The sequence below is a fragment of the Centrocercus urophasianus genome, unplaced genomic scaffold (genome assembly GCF_019232065.1).
Source record: "Centrocercus urophasianus isolate 14NV4802_14NV808 unplaced genomic scaffold, USGS_Curo_1.0 seq_27, whole genome shotgun sequence".
Lineage (NCBI taxonomy): Eukaryota > Metazoa > Chordata > Aves > Galliformes > Phasianidae > Centrocercus > Centrocercus urophasianus.
Genome location: NW_024884833.1, coordinates 7685472 through 7708707, shown reverse-complemented (window position 1 = coordinate 7708707; position 23236 = coordinate 7685472). Strand labels below are relative to the sequence as shown.

General features: G+C 38.4%; 1 protein-coding gene across 1 annotated transcript in view; it reads left to right on the top strand.

The window, feature by feature from the left end:
• The first annotated feature begins 7050 nt into the window (after positions 1-7050).
• The window catches only part of TRPM3 (transient receptor potential cation channel subfamily M member 3), a 254725-nt gene continuing 238539 nt past the window's right edge, over positions 7051-23236 (top strand). Inside the window, exon 1 of the mRNA XM_042826792.1 lies at positions 7051-7147. Coding sequence (XP_042682726.1) covers positions 7058-7147 — 90 coding nt within the window. The 5' untranslated portion in view covers positions 7051-7057. The remainder of the gene's footprint in view (positions 7148-23236) is intronic.

Genomic DNA, 23236 nt, shown 5'->3' with positions numbered 1-23236 from the left:
GTAAAATAGTGTGTGTGATCCCAGGATATAAAGGAATGTATGGAGAGTTGGAATGTGAATTTAAAAATAAATCACAACCAGACATTAAAGATGCTAAAAACAGACTTAATGAAGTCAGTTTGAAAATGACCATTGTCATTTTCAAAATAGACATAGGAGTGTGTTGTTGTTTTTGCTTTTTAAGTGGATTCGAATAATGTTTTTTCCACATCTTAACTGATCTATGGCCATTTCAATTTTGTTCCATGAAAACCCTGCACTTTTCCTTGTTGTGTTTAAGACAAAACCATCCATTGCACAAGGAATGAATGCAAATAAATAGCACCTCCAGAATCCAGTCATCTGGTAGAAGACATTGCTGCACAGAATGTGTGAGGGAAAAAGCTTCATCCTTTGGTGAAATTTGTGACCAATAAGCCTGAACTTCTGTGAAGGACTTCCTAGTAAAATTTCAAGTATACAGTTAGTTGTTGAATGAGTTCTATGTAATTAGCATCATTTTTGCTCTTGCTTTTAGCTACTAGTAGAACACCTGCTGATTTGATAATCAGATCAGCAAATGCTTCTGTGATGTTATCCTCCTTTTTCTGGACCATCCATCACTGAGATGTTTTCCCTCAAGCCTGTGGTGCTTGAGTGCCTTTTCAGTTTTGGTGACTGAACCATTCATCCACAGACACCCTTGGCCAAAAGCACTGGGTGGCCAGATTACTTCTGCAAAGTAATATGGATACCATTACACAGCTAAATGAGCAGATGTGGGAAGTACTATAGAAAATACAAACATGATGGAAGGGAATCCTCAATAAAACAGGCAGTTCAGTAATGAAATACCACGTGTTCAGCACTGTAAGAATGGGCCAAGTGGTTTCAGGAAATCACTTCGGAGATGGCATTCACCGTATGGTAAGGTCTTTGTCTTTGGGAGGAAGGGGAATGCATGCAGATATGCAGTACATGCTGAAAATATCACTTGATTATCTTGGTTCTTTGTAGCCTCATAGCAGAGAATATTCTAAATTTTTGTGGTTTTTCCACCATACTCAAAGAATACAAACATATATCATCATTCTGGAAGACAAAGAGAGAAAGACTCTCATCATATACCACATCAATCTACAGCAAATGAAGAGAAGTGCTCTTTTGCAAGATAGTTAATGTTCTGATTCTTTCAAGAAATACCCAATAGTCAGGGTGAATATCCCATAATAAAGTTTCATATTTGTTCTGTATTTTATTTACTAAAATAGTACAAATTAGAGAATGTTTATAATTTATCTGTAGTGAAATGTTGCACTGATATACTCAACGCTTAACTTGATATCTGAGCTTAGTATATGATAGAGAAAATGAGGCTACAAATCAAAACCAAGGGAGGCTTAACACAAAGTTAGACAGTACAGATTGGTACACGATGACTAAATTGGATAGAAGCTTTTAGGATAATCAGACATCTGAAAGTTGAAGCAGCCTAATTTCTGTTGTATGCTATAGAGGTTGATGAACTAACAGCTTGAAAATCTATCTAAAGAAAGAAAATTGTAATTTAAAATGCAGTCTTTGTTTCTAAGTAACAATCAATCATGGACATTTCTAGTCCAAAAATAAAAGTGTTATATGCCCAAGTGTTCTAATCCTTTCCAAAGATGAATGTGGAAAGGTTGCAGGCTGCAATTAAAGAAGAATGCGTAGAGAAACAGTGTTCTAGGATACACATTCAAAAGTTATGGGTAGGTAGATTTTTAAGTACTCAGCAACTGGAGGTAAAATGGTGCAAATCACCAAACTCTCTTCTAGTAGACACAGAAGTGAAACCACAGAAGTCTGCTTGTGTCTCATCAACTGAAACTTCAATTTATGCACGCTTAGCCTGAATCTGTAGCCCCCTTTCCTCATTTTGGAACTGAGAGCCATCAAACAGTTTCTCTAGGAAAATATGCATCTCCATAGGGTGAGTGTGAGCTTGATTTGCCCAGACCCCCTGCTGTCTCACCAGTTCCTCTGCTTCTCTACAGTGGCTGTGTGCTCGGGTAAATCCAGTTTTCCCAAGATCTCTTCTGGTAGCCCAGCCTTCCCAGGCAAAAGACACTTGTGGATCAGTTAAAGGTGACATTAAGGTGTCAATGAATAGGCTTATAAAACAATCTCATCATGTTTGGCATCACGGTGCACACATATAAGAATGTGTGAAGAAGAATAAAACAGAAGGAATACCTTTTCCTCTAGCTGTTTAGTCAGTTGCCTAAAACTATAATTTATTGCTACGTACAGTACCGTTAATGTATATGCTTGAAACAGAATTGCCTGTATCTAGGATAAATTATTTAATTAATATTTAATACATGTGTAAACATTACATTGATTTTTTCTGCAACTGAAGGAGAGGAACTAGTGGATATAGTGGATATGAATATGTGACAGACCTGTGAAATACCTCAGCCAAGATGAGAGAAGAAAGAAGCCACCTGAGGCATGCTGTGAATAGAAAAGATGGGAAAGCAGTGGAGAAATTTTGTGAATTAAGTATCAACTGCATTAAGCTTGAAGAACATCTGTGCCCATTAAGAAGATGGGCATAAAATTAATTATAATTTATTCAGATTTTATTGACTCATTTTTCTATTGGCTGATTTTTATAAGTAATAACACATAATGAAGACAAATAAAGATGTGAGCACAATGGAAAAAAAACACAGTTTTTTGTTATAAATATAGGCTATTGCTTATTGCTACACTCTTCATTGTTGGTTAAGCTAAAAACCTGCAGAATGACTGGGTAATGAGATGGCTGAAACTGCTTGACTGTATCTGCAGAAAGTGTTGTTATCTTTGACTTTCAAATGAAGGCTTCTGAACTACTTCTACTGCCATCCTGGCATCTCCTCCACAAGACTAGGAGACAGACTCACATGTAAAACCTATGTTAAGAAGAGCTACGACCTCTACCACTGTAGTACTTCTGAAATGAATGCTAAAAGCAAAAAAGACACATGGGTAGCTCTATTTTCTCCTGTATTTGTTACTCTGCTGGGCTGTGCAAGCCCTCAGGAAAGCAGGAAATGTGCTCTGAGAGCAAAGAAGCCTTAGAAAAGCATCTGTATAAATGCAGTAACAAGATGTATCCTTCACACATCCCTTAGTGTACATAGGAAAATCATGTGCAGTATCACACAGAAATTCACCTGCCTCCACCTGAAGTTTGTCCCTAGTTCGGCTGCATACATACATACACACCTACAAACCTCTCATCCAAAGAGCTTTCTACTGTGCTAAGCAATGTATCTTCCTAGTTTCCTACTCCTATCCTCTCAGCTTATTTCAGTGACCCAACATCTTGTATTTCTTAACAGAATTGTTAATTAAACAGGAGAAAAAAACAAAACAAAACTTTCCTGGACTCTTTCTAAGATATTAACAACAAATTATGTTACTCACATGGACAGTCTAAGCAAGAGTGGTGCTTTTCTTGTGCCGAGTGACCTGTAAGAGGAGAGTAGTTGCTGGGTTAGCAATATCCTTCTGAAAAGCACTTATTCTCAGGCTGGATATGTTGGATGCTATTGGCGTGCTCAGAGATGTTTGGATGCTCCTCAGCTATTTTTCATTCTGTAACATTCCCAGAGGTGTTAAAATTTACTGTATCAGAGCATTCTAGATGTAGGTTTATTATCATCTTAGATGGCAGGAAACCACCAAGAGGTGCTCTTAAAAGTGCTCATCATTAACAATAGCTTTAAGAAGAGTAGAAAACTCTGTATGCAGGCAGCAATCGAATTTGTCTTCTGTTTATTATGACTTCCTATGTTACCAAAGGTGCTTCTTTGCAAAATACAAAGAACAGGATGTGAATACTGAAGTCTCAGTGAGTATACTTCAAGGAAGAAGCATTTTAATCTCAAAGTGGCAGCTCTGTCTTTTATCTGGAACAGAGAAGGAGCTCATAATCCTAGCGGGGTTGCTGCAACTTTCTATCTCCTAATGGACTATAGAAGAGCTGAGTTGAGCACTTGCTTTTCCAACAGGATAGAACAAGAGCTTAAAACACTGACTTTTTCCTTAAAGTGATAAAAAAGCCCTACACAGCAAATGGAAAACATCTCCTCAGTATGTACCTAGACTTTTTAACCACTTTTTGTGAACACCTAAAATAAGCTGTTGAGAATGGACTTCTTTTCTTCCATACCAGTTTTCTTCCAAATGTTTGCTGAAAATTGGTGTTGGCTGCTGCAAAGACAAATAAATCTGGCTTGGCTTTTTTCAAATTTACATGCAAGAAATAACCTCAAACTCACTGCAGTACTCCTTGTAGGTAAGAAATGCACATTAAGTTAAAATGATTTTAAATTAGTGTCAATTAGGAATTAAATGATCTATCCAAAATCACGCAGGCACTGTGAGTTTGAAATGGAGCTCCCACACCGTGGTTGTGTCCTGTCTCAGCTGCCACTGAGAGACATTAGCATTTTAACACTCATTTTCTGCAAATACAGATGACTAGGCAAGGCACATGGCCATGGCTGATGTGTATTATGCACTGCATCACATAACAGCTCTTGTCCCAAAGGTACTGTTTGCATAAGAAGGCAGTGACAGAGCTCCATCTCAAAGACAGGATGCTCTGTGGAAGCTAAGATACACTGAGCTCACTATTTTTAGTTTATTAAAGCTATCTGTTATGTTTTATTATTGTCCTCAATTCTCTAGTCTCCTCTGAGATTTGTTTCTTTACTCTTTGGAAAGAAGAATAGCACACTATGATTTCTCCACCTTCTTTGTCCCGGGCATGTAAGACTAACTTTTTTGGTTTATGGCAGATGCCTAATGCAGAGCAGTTGGTCAAGGTAATACTGAGTCTGGTGTCCTTATCAAGAAACTCCTTACTGATCTTCAAGGGTAAAGGAAATTTATCAGGCAAGAGAGTGCAGAGAAGGAAGCAGAGAGAGGAAGGCATAGTCTGGGGAGTCTGTTTCCAATTTGTCTGAATCTTTCTCTTTCTTTTCACTATGAACCCCTGAAGCTTAATATTTGAAAATTATTACAATTAAAATAGAAAAGTTGTCATGCATACATCTTAAGGCACATGCTATTTAAAGTCACAAATATTTTTTTTCTGCTTACTTAATTTTGCCACCTTTGTGGCAGCTTAGACTAGTTTCAGAAAATCACATGCCTTATCATGTTCCATCTTTTCACCAAGTTTTTTCCTTCTTTTATAAAAGAAATACATTTAGAGAGCTCAAGTAAGAAGGTACGTAAACTAGCTGCCCAGTCATAACCATAAGCTCATCTGCATTGACACAGACTTTGTCAGATGGTGCTCTATCCTTTCTGTTCCACAGATATCCCAAGATTCAAACTTTGTAGTTTTGTGATGTATGTTGGGTGGAACGGGTCGGAGGTCTCCTCTGGTACATAGTCAGTCTTGCTCCATGTTCTGGGCCTTTCTCTTCTGGGCAAAAGACAGTGGGGTCAAATAGCAGCCTTCAAACAGTTCCTTAGAGGGTACAGTGCTGTGGGCTGGGATGCACATTTTGAAAAGCAGCATATAGGTACTGCACATCCAATTTAGTGCAATTCAGCTCCTTCTACACAGGCCCCAGTATACTTGGGTTCGGAGAGCATTAATCTGTGTGCAAAGGCAAGACTTCATCTAGAGGGATTCACTAGGTTGTAAGCATCAATCCTTACCTTTTTCTATTTGTACAACTGCTCTGTTTTTAGGTCGTCCATTTACCCTGGAGGATCTGATGGCACTGGCAGCTGTACTGAGTTTACCTGTTCTCTCCTGAGTTGTTTGTCCTTAATCAAACCTTAAAAATTGAGCCAAGAGTATTGCTTCATGTTAGACAGTTTGGTTAATGAGAATAAATCATAAATGGAGAAGTAATATATGCACAATGGGGAATAAAAACTGCAGATCAGTGAAATCTAGCCAAGTACATTTTCTAGCCATGTTTTATATCCTGAGATATGAGAGATTTAAAACTCTCCTGAGAAGCAATAGTTTTTTTCCTCTTAGTAAAAATTGGTTACTACAGGCAAAATTAAGTACTGGCAATGCTTTCCAGGACATTTCTTTTTGTATTAGTAACTCTTCCTTCATGTAATCTTCAGGAAAGAAAAAAAAAAAAAGAAAAAAAAGTGTATTTTTCTTTCAGGTAGAAAGCTAGCATTAAGAATATCTTCTTTACCTGGGAAAGCCAGGTACCACCCACATGGAAGTGTTCTTTACCACATTTCAATTGCCCCAGCATTATAAGCTTGTATGTTCACACATCTCTAAAAAGAATTGTTCTGCATATAAATTTAGTTACTACGCTGACCTGAACTTTTTTCACCAGGATGTTCATGCCAACACTCAGACTGTAGCATAGCTTCTAAATGCTGCCAGTCGCCTCTAGTGCACCCATTCTGCGCAGGATCGATGAAACTACACTTCCTAGGTGCATTGTATCAGTAAATCAAGAGTGAATTAATTTTTTTCCCCTCTCAGTCTTTTCTGCCTGAACGCTGGCCCCTCCCCTCATGTCGGTTTCCCACTCCAGGCAATGCTTTGGGGAAGAAAGTACAAGCACCCCTCCGCCCGCTGTATTTAAATTCCCTCCTTTCTGCTCAGCTTTCCGCCCAGGGAAGCGGAGCGGCGAGGCGGATGGCTCCGCTCGCCTGGGAGCGGCTAACCTGGCTGCTCTTACAGGAGGGCAGGAGGGGAAGAGCAGGAGCAGCCGCTCTCCCCGCAGCCTCTTTTTTTATGCGGGCTGCCCCTTTCCGCTCAGCCAGCGCAGCCTGCCCCGAGCGGCGGGCCGATCGCCTCCATCCAGCCGCATTTGGTATGCATGAGCACTGCCGTTCCCACGCAGGAGCCCGCTGTCTTAAGGAGGCTCGGTGGCGGCGCGGAGCCGCCCGCCCAGCCCCTGCCCGCGCCCGGCGCGCCCTGCCCTGCCCTGCGGCACCGCGGGCGCGGGCGGCTGCGTGTGGGATGCCCGCGCCCCGGCGGCGGCTGCCGCGGTAGGCGCTGCGGGCTGTGCGGCTGCTCCGCCGGCGGGACTCGCGGGGGGTCATGAATCAGACGGACGCTCCCCGGCCGCTCAACTGGACCATACGGAAACTGTGCCATGCCGCCTTCCTGCCGTCCGTCCGGCTGCTCAAGGTACGGTGACGCCCTGCTCGGAGCGCCGGTGCCCGCCGGGCAGCATCTGTCCGGAGCACCGCAGGCGATGCTGCTGGAAACTTACTGCAGCAATAGTCCCAACTTTCCTTTTAATTACTTTCTCTGCTACCTAGACAACCCCTTGCGACTACCTGAAGATGCGTAAATTGCCTTTCTGTACTCCAGCACGTTTATCTACTGAAAAAGGCTTGGGAGGGGTTGGAGAGGGAGCAAGTAATGATAGGTATCATCCGTGCTTCCATTTGCCTTATCTTAGAAAGACCAAGCAGTGAACTTGTAGGGAAGGAGCAGGAATTCATTTCTAAGGCGTGTTCCTTTGTGAGCAGTCTAATGCAGTCTGCTCCTCGGGTCCTTACCCCCCTTAGAAATAGGCAGCACTTCTCTGACCAACCTGTAACTGGAAGCATGTGTGAGTGGACTCAGCTACCTGGGTTGGCTGAAAGCTCTATATAGGAAGAGGGTCATTCAAAAATCGGCAGTGCAGACAGAAATGGTGAAACTTTCTGATGATGATTTTGTTTGTTTGCTTAAACCAAGTGGCGCGATTTTAAATGAAGGTGCTTTCTCAGATGGCAATTATTTTCAAAATTATTCGGTATAACAGTGCAGGGCTCCAGATCTTGGCACGAAGTGTCACTACTACTCCATGTCCCACTGAACCTTTTAATACAAAGGCATTTGTAACGGGAACACAGAATATCACAAATCAACTTTTGGAGGAAAATAAATGTTTCATTAAACTGCTCAGTCTTTGTTCTTGGAACTTCTTAATTAATTGGATTATACAATGAAAATTTAAAGAATGTAGTCAGGATTTTTAGGCTTCTGCACCAGTAGTATGTTAAAATCCCGGATTCATGCCTTTTATTATCCCTCTCATCTTGATAGTTTGGCTTTGGAATTAATTGGCTTTGGAATTAATTGGCTTTGGAATTAATATGCAGCCAGGTAAAACATGGCTGCTCCAGTAGTGTCGGAACATAGTGTTTGATACAACCTCTAGATTTTGTGTATAGCTTCAAAATTAGGTCAGTCCTTACTAATGCAGCGTATTTGCACAGCAGTGCACTGTGCAGTTAGGATTACCTTTACAGTCATTGTGTTTGTAGTGCACAAGTGACCATGCTGCATATAACAGGTATTTGTCATGCTACAATAGGAAGGGGCTAGCCCAGAAAAATACTGCTGTTTCCAAGCCAAGTGTATAGCTGCTTGGAGACATTTGTGAGCAACTCCAAAGTGCAGATGAGATAACTTAGGCTGCTGAAAAATCAAAATACAGCTGAGGTGTAATACAGAACAAATCAGAAGGTGGTATGATTCTCTTGAAAATGCTTTCCCCCAGCTCTGTCGTCCTCTCCTCTTCTCCACTCTGCACCAGAAGCACACATCACAATAACCAGATTTTACGAATTGGATGAATATAGGAAAACATAATTTTCCTGGGGGTGAGAACACAGATGTGGGAATTTTATTAACATCTTCAATATCACAAAAAAGTCTGCAATGTTTCATTTTTGGCAGACGAATATTGCCCCCTGTGTATGGTTTCTCTTCACTGCACATGTTTTAAGGGTGAACGTCATGATTAATTATTAAAAGAGCTGACTAAAAATGATTTTCTGAAGCTACTGCTATAACCCTTTGGGGACAGTCAGGGTGTGGAGCCTGCAGACTGAGTAAGAGCAGGGCAAACAGCCAGAGATAGGCAACTTCTGCATTGAGAGCTATTTGAGGAGTGGGAGAGACCACAGGAAGGAGATAGTCCAGCACCTTCCTGAGCTCTCATGAGCAGAGCTGATTGATTAGAGAGGGAAATGCACATAACAGCATCTTCAAGACTCCCAATCAGCTTCTCACATCTTTTTATCTTTTTATCTTTTATCTTTCTCTTCTTTTATTTAATGTGCTTAAAGCAAGTAATTCTACTAAGAATGTGGTCCCATTGTCCCAGTTCCCCAAAAGGTACAAAAGCTGAACTGGGAGAATTCTCCTGTCTCAAATAGGTGGCAAGGAAAAAGAGTGGTTTCAGTGGTAGTGAATTGCCAGAAAAGCAGTACAAGTATTTTCATGTTTCTCCTCCAGGTATTCGAAGTTTTTTGTGTTCAAACCTGTCAGAAAGATGTCTATATTCCTTTCTCTTTTGTGTCTTTCTCCCCCCAAAAAATCCCAAAACACACCAAAAAAAAGCCAGAAGCCTACCCTTTCTGTTTCCTTTTTCTCCTAGATGAAAGATATCTTGGAATCCACAAACACAGGAAAAACAAGTGTGGTCTTAGATCATTTCCATTGCTTGGTTTCCAAGTGGATTTAGTGTTCTTGAGGGGTATTGCAGTATCACCTCTGAGTAGATGTCCAGCAGATCTCTAAGTGAAAGAAAAACTACAAGAAGTGATATGTAATGGCACATTTTCTTATTAGCTCTTTTACTTCTGGATGCCAAACTATTTCATCATGTGATGGAAACTTACTTAGAGTAAAGGAATATAAAATATCATTGTATCTTCGACTTTTCCATTCTTTCAGTAAGTATATGACATGAAGTTCAAGAACACACATTTGTCTGAATTTCTAATAAATGAGAAGTATCAGAGGTTTTACATATGAGGAAATCATTGTGGTATGATGTGGACCTCAGTAGTAAACAGCAAGAACTTTTCAATTAATTCCATGTCTTCTGAATGAGAAAATTAAAGTATATGTAGTAATTGTAGCATCTGTGATTTCAAACAGAGGTATTGAGGACTTCTGTGGAGGCTGCCCACTTCATATTACTAACAGATCTACAGGATTGCCTTAAAATTGTCTTAAAATTGAATTAAAATGACTGATTTAAATTAAATTATAAAGTATGCTAATCAACAGGTAAGTGTTGCCCTTCCTTCTTGTTGAGCTGGTGTGCAGTGCTCAGCTGCCTGAACTGACAGTTGATTTGTCTCTGGCCTGGTTTGATGTAGATAAAGTAGGATTGTTTGCAGATGCCAATAGACCCGGCAGCTGTTTAACTCAATTCCCTATGCTTTTCTTCCAGGCATGTGTTTCTTTTCTAAACCACTTCACTAATACCCTCATGTTTAGGAATGGTTTTATAATCCAATTTTCTCAGCAGTTTTGTTTATTTATTTACTTTTCTAGCAGGCACACAGAGTAATAGGAGCTGTTATATCTGAAGTACAGATTGGAACAACTTATTAGAAATCGTTTTTATAACATGTGTTATTGACTCATCCTTTACTGGTCCCACTTTTCCCCCCTAATCATTCTTTCCCATAGCACATTCCATTCTAGTATTTTCTGTGGTTGTCTCAGTATGCTTAAAGGCATGCTAACTTATGTATAATGCCTTCCCATCTAAAATAAGAGGATTAAGAAGTGCCTGGAGGACATGTTCTGAGAGGCTGATTTTGTCTTAGAGAGAGGAACCAACATTCTTCTGATACGATAAGGTTAGTTTCCAGGTGGGGATTCCCTACAGTGATCATTAGGCTTCTGTTCCTCTGCTTGAATTGAGTTCTCCAGCTTTCTTCTGTGTTTTTTGGCCCAGGTCTTGTTACCTTGACTCATTTACTTTTTAAGAAGTGACAAGAGTCCTGCTCCACTTTGTGCCATTGTCCATTTGCAGAAAGTTCTGGCAGTCGCATTTCTGTTTGTTTTATGGTGAATGAGAGTTTTTGAGTCTCTAGAAGAAGAGGTGGCTGCACAAGGAAGGAAGACAAGTTCAAATGGAAGGATTTAGAGAAAACGGACATTTTAGAGTAATGTTGTATGCTCTTTAAAAATTGATGAGCGACATTATACTGAAGACTTCACTTGGAAGTCTACTCTGTGCCCTAGGAGAGACTACCAGTATTGCACTTCTGCTAGAGACAATCATACTTTATGATACATGTCAAGGAACGAAGGAGTGAGTAATGCATGCTAGACAAGACTGAAAAATAAAAGGGGTGCAATGTTGAATGTACTTAACACCAGTGATTTAGAGAAGTGCCTATGTAGAAGTACTGTGCTGAATATTCAGATAGGAACAAATTACCAATGCATTATCACACTCTATTTTCATTAATAAATCTACTGAAGTATTTTGTAGGGAATTATAATTGCATGTCAGTAAGTAGTCTAGGAAGGCAGGAGATCTGGAAGGGCTTTGCAAGGAAACAAAATGAATCAGAAGAAACTCTGGAGGAAATATTGTGATTAATGTTTGCCAGCTTATGGCTCAGTAAAAATGACTATTCAGCTCTATTCAGTAAATACAAAGAACCCTTTCTTAACCTGGACGGGATCCTAATTCAGTTCAAGAAACAGCTGAAAGATTGAAGAGATCAGATGCTAAATATCTTATGAAATGAGAAGTTGCATCTTGGTTTTGTCAATTATTTTTATTTGTTTGAATTAACAGGAATTCATGAAGTAACTCAGGACATTGGAGAATATAAAAAAGCTGAAGTGCGAAAATCTCACTGATTTTGATTGCCAAATACAGTTTAATTTCAGGGTACTTTTTTTAAAAAAAAAATCTGATTTGGTAAAGTGGAAAAACACTTTACTTCCCCAGAATGATGGAAGAATGAAATGTATTCTTTGTGAAAAAGTGCTTCTGAACACTCCAGTGTAAGTTGTCGCAGTAAAAGAGAAAGGAAAATAGCACTATTGGGCTGATAAAATAATTCTTTTAATCAGGAAAGGTGCTTTTGATAAGAAAACAGTTCTATAAAATGACTTTAAAGTGAGTTTGTATGCTGTGTTCACGAATCAGTACTATTACTTGTAGATTGCATTATACACTTAAGAAATAGGACTAGCTTTTTATGCAATTTTATTCACTATCAACAAAGTACAAAGGCAGACAAATTGTAAAGATTTTTTTTTCTGTTAACCAGTCTTCTGATGTCCAGTTGGCAGTGGGCTCTTCTGATTTCTCACTGCTTAAGAATTGATTCAGGTTACTTTTCAGCTAATTTACCATATCCATGTTTCCAACCACTACAAAATGAGAGGGCAACTTTGCAAAATCCCAGTGGAAAACTGAGGTACTTGGAACGAATCCTAATGCATACTGATATCATGAGTGAGTTAGCACAGTAAGTGTTTCTGAAAGTAATATGCACCATACTGGCAGTAAAATGAAGGCAGTAACTTACCTGTGCCTTGCACTCAGCTGCTTTTCTGACTTAAATTGTAATAAAGAATGAGCTGCCACCTGTAATTCCTTCAGGAGAATTGGATGCATTCTGGAAAGTAATGACAGTTCATCCCTTAGGATCAGACTGCTTAAAAGATAACCATGTAGAAAATGTCAGTCAATGTAACAATTTTCTTGCAAATTTGTAAATGGAAAATATAATCACACGTCTCTGTATGGTGGGATGCAGTAGACATATGAGTTTTGAGAAAGCATATGAATTCTGTTTCAAAAGGAATTATTTGTTAACAACCTTTTGTTTTCTTGCCAAGAAGATTGTAGTTATACCTGTTACAGATGTGGATCCATAATTTGTCTTTAGAAGCTCCAAACCTACATTGCCAGATTAAAAAAACAAAAACAAACACACACACACACACACACACACAAAAAAAAAAAAAAAAAAAAAAACCCTGCTTTTTGTCAGGTGCTACGCTCTTGTGCCATCAATTTCATCATTTAAGTATGGCGGAAGAGAAGTCTGAGCTATTATTGCAGTGGATATATATTTTATTGCAGTGTAGCTTCAAGCTAGCTTTGCACAGCTGTGCTTGCATCCCTGCTATTCAGCTGTTAGCTGTGGCTCTAGAACTTTGTAAGTACTTTGCAAGTAATGTCTGCATGGTGGAGATACTTTTTCACAGGGGCTGAAGAAGTGATAGTATGCTGTAGAGGTCTTCTTGCTCCCAGTAACATCTTTCTGCTTGAAGTCATCTCAACAAATGCAAGATGAGCCAATCCTTCTCACATGGTGACTGGGCATGCTCATGTGTAAAGAATAACTCACAGATAACACTTCTTAAAAGAAAGAAAATGTTGAAGTTCTTTCTCTTTTATATACAAAAGTATTACTTCTGTATGGTTAATTCATGGATATTGAGTGTATTTTTACATGATCTAGGATGAAACAAGGCTTGTTGGCAGTTTGCCTTATTGATTAAACCACCTTATCCTAGCTAAGATAAGAGAAAGGAAGAGATAGTAACAAAACATGTAGTCCACTCTCTCTGCAGAAGTCATGTTCCCAGAGGATTGCCCGCATGCAGAAGAGTGCACTTAGTGCAGTTTTGAAGGAAGCTGTAATCTACTGAGCTCTTATGGAGAGAAAGTAGTTGAGATTTTCAGGATGGAAATGGCTGTGTGAATGCAGTTTCCTCTTTAAAACCAGAAGGGCATAGGAGAAAAAGGTGTTTTTTTTTTTTTTCTTCCTACACACATCATCACTGAGCAAGTCCTTTTCAAAAAGATAGAAAAAGTTATGTTAAGTTTGTAGTCTCACGTACAGAGACTCTTAAAAATTAGACTCCTGCAAAAGCTAGATTTTCATGAGTATTGTTTGATAGTGCTTTCCCTAAGTACACAGTCTTTATTGGTAATTTTAACTTAATCGTAGAAAATACAGTGGGTTTTTACCTTCCGATATACTGCGTGGCCAGTGGGCCTAGTGAAGAAGATGGGGCATTAGAGAATTGATCGAAGGACATCAATATTTCCTGCTAAAGCATTTGACTCTTAAATGATATTTGCTTTTTCTGGGGCTCAATCTTTTCAAATTTCAGTGCTTAAGAAGGTGTCAAATGGCTGCAACTCCCACTGGCCTTTGCAAGAATTGAGAATGCATGAAACACTGCAGTAGACTCAGATATCAGAAAGTAAATGGAAGTTTCCTAATTTCTGTCTGCACAAGAGATGTTGTTATGTTCTTTCTTCCAGAAACATTTTTAAAAATTGTAATTAGCATTTTTATGTGTATTAGTGAAATGGGAAAAAATTCTGGTTCTGAACTATTGGTTTTATTTAAAAAATAACTGTAAATGCTAGTGGGTACAGAAGTAATGCAAGCAATATGCTGCTGATGTGTTAGTAAAGTCCTCTGTTAACAATGTAAGATTTTAATGTTGTTCTGCAATACCGTTCCATATGTTTGAAAGGGTGCCATGTGAGCAATTCAGGCCACAGGACCACGAAGGGAATCTGAGTGGTTTTATTCCACCTGAATTGCTAACAAGAATGTGCTACATTGTAAAAAGAAATGCCTTTGGGGCTCTGGAAATTTGTGTCAAAGCTGGTAATAAAGCATAGAATAAAATCAATTCGTCAAAAATATTTTTTACCCCTCCCAAATACTATAATGACATGAAACAACCTGACAAAGTGCTTTTAGGGATGTTGAGGAAGTAAGCAAAGAAAATATCAGGATTCTTATACTTTAGTTAGAACAACCGTCAAGCTGATTTTATCTCAATGAGAAGGTTATGCAGCAAAAGTTTTGTCTTTCAATTAGCTATCATTCTTCAGCTGTTGTTGATAGATGCAGAAGGCAGATGTGATATCTTACAGATCCACTGTAAGTAGACTTCATGGAGGATGCAACACATTTTGCTACAGAATGCCATTTTTGCCATTTTTGGAACCTTCTCTGTGGTTTGCTAAATTGTCATGGCATGTTGCCGCTGGGCCTGTTGTAATGCAGTATCACACTTCAGTTTCCCCATACAATAGCTTGGAGTGCATCTCTGCATACAGCTGGACAAAGAGACCAAAACTATTGCTGAGGGAACTAATTATGGGATATCCTGGGACTTTCCAGATTGGCTTTTTTATGATTGCATGTTTTGAAGTTTCCTGAATCACAGAATGCATCTTCCAAACAGAGTTATGTTCAACTTTTTTGAGTCCAGTACTTCAAGTTATAATGCCTTATGCAGGATGCTGTATTGGTTATTTTTTATTTCTATGCATTTAGTGTTAGCATGTAAAAACCTAAACAAAATGCAACTGCTTTTCTTGTGTTTTGTTTTGTTTTGTTTTTGTTTTTCCTTAGATCTCTGCCCAACTCCCTCCTAGCCCTTTTTGTGAACTGCATGATTCCCAGCTGGCTAAGCATTGAACTGTTTAGCCTCTATACATCAAGGCAGCAGTACTGATAGGTTATTGGTAGTGACAGATTATAGTTGCAATAATGAGAATAAATAATTTGCCACCAGTAGTCTGATAACTGACCCCCAAAAGTTGCTTGCTTTATCTATCCACTGACTGGACTACTGCAATATGTGTTATTTCACATGGGTATTTAAGTTTCTAGAGACATAACACACACAGGCAATCTTTTATAATGATCCTATCTATGCCATCAGAAATATTTTTTCTGAGTATCTGCCTGAATCCTTCTTACTGCATTTAAAGCCTGTGATTCTTTGTTTTGTCCACTGTAAACACAGAGTACGCAGCCTTTTGTTTTTCAATATTTCTGGTGTGCTGGTTGGAAACTGGATAGTTTAATGGTAACATTTGTGTTAAATTGCCTACCAAACCTTTCTGATTTATCTGATTTTACAAGAGCATGAGGTTCCAACCAACAATCAGTCTTCAGGAAGAGCATTGGGGTGGCACAACCTCTTCATTTTGTTTCTTTGCATAGTAACAAGAGTGATGTTTTTAAATTGTTTCATTAGGAAAGAAATTTTAAAACTCAGTGTGGGGTAAAATCAGCATTCCAGGCCTTATTAGGACACTGAACTTAAAGTATACATACTCTACCTGTATTACATACAAATGAGAAAATGTAGCATGCTTGTGCTTTGCTCTGGAATAAAAGATGATTTTTATCCTTCTAACATGAATTTGGAAGGGGAAAAAAGTGGTTTTCACTGATATCCTAGTGGGAAATTAAATGTGATCAAGTTATATTATCTTGATATATGTGATTATTTAAGAATAATTTAAAGATAAAAATCTGATCTATTAAGCCCAAAACATCCTATGCAGTTACTTATTAATGATAACTGTGGGAGCTTTAGCTCATTCAAGATGGGAATACTAAATTGTTCAGAGGATTGCTTCTGCTAAGAAGCTGCTGATTTCCATTGCTAACATATGAAAATGAATTATTTTCTTTTGGTTCTCTTTATTTCTTAAGTAGTGCAAATTTCTTGATTTATTTAATGTTCAAATATTCTCAAGAATTACTGAAAAATCCCCTGATAAAATAGATGTCTTTAGAGTTGGCAGAGATTAGAAGAAATACTTATTCACCCAGTATTGCAGTTTTCTGGAAAGGTGACTACTACAGGAAGTCTTTAAGTAAGTTCTGAAACTGAGCAAATTGTTTGTATCAAATTATATGATAAAATTAACATCTCGGCACCTTGAAATATTTTAGCACATATAATTCCCATTAATTTATTTAGGACTCATCTGCAATCCACTGAGTCAATGGAAACACTTTCACTGGCACAAAACTTACCTGCTAGATATCAGAGCTCGAACTTTGAAACAGGGACACTGTAGTAATCCAAGATATGTATAATGTAGATTATTTTATTTTCATTTAAAACTGGGCATACATTACGCATAACTAATGCTGCTAATTTTTTTTAGTATCAAATCTTTAAGTCTACAATTCCCTTAAAGTGCATGAGGAGGATAAAAAGCTCTAGGAAACTACTTAAGATCATAAAATAAATAAGAGTAACTGAAGAAAAAATATGTTAATTAACTTGAGTAGCAGAATAGCATAGAAACAAATGTTTATTTCATTTCCTTTGAGGATTCATGGCAGTTGAATGGATGTAGTTAACAAATAATATTGCATTACAGTTAAACCATGTTTATGTGCCTAGTCTTTGGAACTGCAAAGTGAAATACTCAACTTTAAGCTAGTTTTGTGGAGTATTCTTTATTTCATTCCCTTTGTGTTCACTTAATACGGCATTAATTCCAGATTCTTAGTGGCAGTCAACTAGACCCTAATTGTGCTCTGAACACTTGTTTCAGTACAGCTGAAAGGCAGTGTTCATTTCACATCAGGAACAATTCTTTCACAACTGTGGCTCAACTCTAGCTAATATGGTAGTTGGACCCCAGTTCTAGGATGTACTTAGTAAAAGTTCCATGACCTTAGTAAAAGCAAAATCATTAGTGCAGCACCATCTGAACTAAGCTGGCATGTCTGTTCTACCATAGCACACCTTCCTCATGCAAAAACTCTGTAGAATGCTGCAGCTGTATGTGTGCAGTCTATAAAAAGGTGTCTTGTAGTATAAAAATCCCAGTTTGGAAGTATCTATTAGGTATCATGGTGAGTAAAACTAGCATTAATATTCTCAAAGTTGTCTTATAATGCTTTATTTTTATGTGATCAAAATTAATATCCCCCCACTTTGGATTAATTTGTCAGAAATTGCTCTGGCAACATTCTCTGTAAATAGAAATCTGTCAAAGCCTGTTGGTTGTGTCCTACAGCTGGAAAACCCAAAATTGCTAAAATCTATCTCTTATAATCTGTCTGTACCAAAACTGAACCGTTTACAGTTTAGCTTTTTTTCTGGATTTCCTATTGTGCTTCCATGATGCAATAGGCTATGATTCTCAGATTTGAAATCTTCCTCAGATACTCAAAGTGGCTACCATTAAAACGGTTGCTTCCTGCTATGGGGGGCATTTTTTAGCTCTCTGGGAGGCCATGGGTAGTATAACAACCCATTCTGCTCAGTGCAAAAAAAGGAGCATGCAGTAAGTAGTGAAACACCCATAATTAATTTAATAATTAATTTAATAATTAATCATAATTAATTCATAGCTGATATGTGATCTGAGTACTCTGTGAATACATAAATGCTAAAGTGCATAAAGCTTAAAGCAGCAATTATTATTACACCCTCTTGTTTGGATTAGTTATATATTGGTACGTCATTGCTCATTCTAGACTTTTTTTCAAATTCCAATCAAGTTCATCCTTTTACAAATTGTTGTTCATTGTCTTCCTTTCTAATATCACTCTACAGATAGAAGGTTACTAATCCCAGATCTGAGTTGAAATTGGTTAGCCAGTATACATATGCATGCCTTCCAGTTCACTATTTTATTGACAGTTGAAATAGTGGTGGTAACTGGAGGTTATGATGGGCAGCAAAGTTTAACAGAAGGATCTCAGCAGTGGGCTCTTGCAGCAAAGAGGGCCAGATTCATCCTGCACTGCATCAGGAATGTAGTCGGCAGTGGTCAATGGAAGCGAACTCCTCCTCCGTAAGACCACATCTGGGTATTGTATCCAGCTGCAAGGACTCCCAAACATGAAATACGTGGGCATGTTGGAGTGAGCGTGGCAGAGGTTGGTCAGAGAACTGATGCAGATGACATGTGAGAGATTTCAACCATAGGAAGGGAAAGTGGAGAGGAAATCCTATTCCTTATTTTCTGTATGCAAGCTACAGAGGACATGAGCTCAGAGGTTTTTTTCTGAGATGCAAAGTGTCAGAAGAAAAGGTAATGAACTCAATGGTAAGAAGCCAGTTGTATGAAGAAACTGTAGACTCCTTGTTCATGAAGGCTCTCAAAACTGAAGCCTAAGCAGCCACACATAACTGAAGCTCACATGTGAACTGTGCTTTCTTGATTTATCTTGCAAAATGGAGTATAGAATTATAAAATCATAGAATCACAAGGTTGGAAAGGACAAGATCATCTAGTGCAACTGTCCTCCCATTCCCATTGCTACCACAAGCTACTAAACCATACCTCGCAGCTCCTCATCCAGACGCCTCTTGAATACTGCCAGGGACGGCAACTCCACCACCTCCCTGGGCAGCCATTCCAGTGCCTGACCGCTCTCTGAGGGTAAAGAAGGTTAATCATGAAAACAAATGTCCTTGGCTTTGCAGGCATCTCTGGTGCTTTAAGTGTGAGCAGAGATGTATCTTTAAACAGTTTCTTAAGTAGTGCTGAACAGCACTGCAAGTGCTAGTCTTTTGTCACAGGCCTGTCTGAAATACAGGAGTTGTCAGAAGGGTCTTCTGAAGTTATTCCCAGTGAGTGGGGGGCAGCAGGTACATCAAGATGGAGGGTGACGATCTTTGTGTGTATTCTGTGAATGGGGAGAAAAGCAGTTCCTACTTACACATTTCCTTGAAGTTATGTTCCAAACTTGTTTTTGCTGTAGTTGTTTTGCAGCTGAGCATCATAAATTTGTTTGGATTCTAATGACATCATGATCATAGAAACTTACAGCAACAGGTTGTTTTCAGAGAGTTTACACAGCCACTGTGTCTGTTACTCCTTATCATGCCAGCTGTTGAGCTAGCAATTTCTATAAGCTATTTGCTGTCAAGCTGTTTATTATCTGTGACCTAGATCATTTCAAATCAAGTCCTTCTTTATGCACAGTGTTGCACAGAGGGTCTTTTAGTCATTTCTTTAGCAAAAACTGGTTTTGATAAATCTATATGGAGAGAGCTAGAGAGAAGAACCCTAGAAGCCCCCAAGCAGGATTTTGTATCAGGCTCTGACTATCTCATTCCCAAAGAGAGAAGCACAGGAGTCCTGATTGCTGTAGTGTTAAAAATAAGGATGTACTGCTTGCACCTATGCCAGCAAGAGCTATGGGTGAAAGCATCAGGGGTTTCATGTGTCGTAGGTTCCCTTTGGGTGGCGAAGGCAGTGGCTGATGCAGGTCAGAGCAGAGTAGGAATTGGTGCCTCCTGGGCAAATTCAGAGACCACAAAACCATGGGATTCAGATCTCCCAGCTTAGCCCTGGTCATCTCCACTGAAATGGCCTCTACCTGAGCTATTGTGGGAACATTGCTGCCATTCAATTTTCACAAACAACTTCATACTTCTTACTGTGACTATGACCACAGACACAAGGTCACAGTACCCAGAGAACTGCTCCAGGTTTGCACATGAAGATTTAGAGACAGGGCTCACTGTGGGAGCAAGAGGTGTTAAAAAAGGCTGCAAGACTGTGACCTGCCTCTGTCAGAGCTGGTCCTGATTAAAGGTAGCCAAACCCTGAGGACCTGTGGAAAGGCTGCAGTGGAGATCTACACAGAAAGATGTTTTCAGGCTGGTCAGGGCAATCAAAGCTCGTGGATATGCTCAGGGCCATTAAAAACTGCACTGAGATGCAATAGCTATCAAAGGTATTTCTTTCTTCTTTTTTTTTTTTGAGGAGGGAAGAACAGATCTCCAGGAGAGTCTTTCTAGTCTCATTTGAATTGGTCGCTTATCTATATTTTCTTCATGTAAGAACTTAAAACAACTTAGTAAACCATTTCATCAGTTCCCTGATATCTTTCTCATTTTCTTTAGTTAGGCAATGCAGATACTGTTATTTATACAGTTCATTGCATGTATGCATTCAAGCAAAGCGTATTTTGGAAAAAGAAGTTTGTAAGAACTGAATTATATGTTACAATGAATTTTCACTGAAAGTAAGTATATAGTGCAATATTTCAAGGAATAAATGATCCCTCTTGCAGAATGTATTGATATAAATAAATGTGAGGATTAATTAGATTCTAGTACACCATTAGATTGTGGCTCTCACCACTAAGTTTGAAGCAGTGATTACTGATGTGTACAAAATAAATTTTTCCTACTGTGGAGAAAATACAAATGAGTATTTTCCATGAACTTTGCTATTTCTTTTCAAAGAGATGTAGTATCTTTCTGGAAAAAAAAAAAAAAAAAAAAAAAAAAAGTAAGCATTGTTCTGTATTGGTGTCAGAGCTTTTAACTGTCAGTGTTGTAGAGTGGGCTTCCCCTTCTTCCCTCCTGTCCCCCCCCTCCCAGTTTGTCACACATTCTATATTCTGAAGTAGTTTTCTACTACTACTTATATAATTAACCAATTGCTGTGAAGGAATCACTGAGCTCTGGCTGAGCTGTATGCATTCATAAGTATTTTTGCACAACTCCTAGTCATGGCGCTATCTGTGTGTACTGTTGTACTATCTGTACTTTGTGCCTTATAATGGTTATGGATGAAATTTGAAGAAGGTGATGTAAGAGTTCAAAATCACAGGTATTAATTTTGCCTGAGGAGGATGAGGAAAATAAAATTTATATCCACTGTTTGCACAGTGGAGGTAAGAATTCTTATTAGTCTCCATCCTATTTATGTATATGTATATCTGTACACATATATATATACATATAGCTCTGTATAGAGATACTGAAACTCAAGCCTTCTGATGCAGGAGGGTTTCAGATGCTCTAGAAGACTTATCTTCCCCTTCTCTTCTTTCCATCTTCACTTCTGGGATTGGCCAGAAGTTTTGCTTGTCTTTTCATTTCCATGACAGATGAGCTGGTGACTGCACCTGGAAGCAAAGTACTAACTCATATCCAACTTCTCTAGTTTCTAACAGAACCTTTCTGGCATGCTGAAGTAGCAATATCTACATTTCTTTCTAGATCTAGAAGGTCTAGTCAGATGCTTCTGCTTCCAAAGCACAGAAGAATATTTACCTGTAAATTTTATGCAGCTGTATTTGGTCAGTTGGCATAGCAGTTGTTAACCAGTTCAGAGGCCCTGGATCTTGGTAATGCCTTGAGGGCTGTAGTTTCTTTCCTTTGACATATGACAAAGGGATTTAGGAGGACTGAATATTTGTTAACCTTGTTATCTGGTTAATTTCTAAACAGTGATCTACTATAATCTGAAGGTCAGGCCATGTGATTTATTGTTCCGAATGGCTTTAATTGAAGTTGGAGAAAAATTATTTTTCTTCATAAATACATGGTCTTTTGTATAATGAAGTACAGACTTTCTAGTACAGTTTAGGTTAAAAAAAAAAAAAAAGTCCACACCAACATTCCTGAATTCAAATTGAAGTTGCTGTTTACATAATTAAGATGTTGTAATATGATGTGGCTTATATCAGTAGTTATTATTCCCATTGACAACTGGATGCCAAGAAACATTTACTAACTTCTCAATATTTTACAGACCCATGTTTGAACTTATAGTCAGGAATAGTAGTAGGACCCCAGAGTAATATCTTCTCAATTTGAGATGTTTGAGATGTGTATGAGCCAACAAATTGGCTAAGAAATCTTCAAAGAAAATTAAACAGAACAAAGTGGAAATATTAGCAATTCAATAGATGTTTGGTTTAGTTGTGAGACAGTGATCTGTACCAATACTTCAGTACGGTATTAGATGAATTGTATTGTTCTTTCTGATGGAATAGACATCAAGATTAAGTTCATTCCTGTAATCACTAAATATCCACAATGGTGTTGTGGGCAATTTCACATCACCTGTATGAATTTAGAGTGGGCATCTATTTGTCAGTTTAGAATTACCAGTGTTTCAGGTCTGTAATAATATTTACTTAACCATCTGCATATTCCAGCACTGGCCTCATACTTTCTTGTGACAGAAAACATGTTGGGCAGCAAATTTGTTCTTTGTTCAGTTTTTTTGTTTTCTTTTTAATTTTTTTTAACTGTTTTGGAACATTCAAGGTGAAAGATGGTAAATGCAAGTCACTGTATCAAAGGCCAAGCAGAATGAATACATTCATTATTTTAAATATATTAATACAGAACTGGGAAAATGAAGGATTTTTGTAAATATACTAGAGAATAGTAACAAAAATGTGAACATGATATACTTATTTATAAAGCCCTTATTAAATTATTTTTGTCAGTGTATAAAAGCAATAGTAATAAATATCCATGTTCTCCTAATTTTTGCAGCAACTGTGCAGTGATAGATCTAATCAGTTAAATGTGTTCCATAGCCAGTATTTTTGCTTTGGCAAACAAAAAAATCTGTATGAACATAACGTAACATAACCTGTATGAAGTTAACCTAAAGTCTTTGCCCTGCAAGCAATTACAGGAAAAATAAGTCATTTTCTTCAAAATGACCTGATGTTAGAAAATGGTTACATTACTGCTATATGAGTGGTAATATCCTGATACTGAATGCTACTCCATATCCCAGGGAACTTCACTGACAGGCATGTACAGGCAGCATGGAGAACTCTCCTATCAGAGAACATGCACTGTCATAACTTAAAGCCTTGACTGTCCTTGGCTGTTCATGGTAGCGGGTAATCTTTTTTTATTTCATCTTCTCAGCATACCGTTATG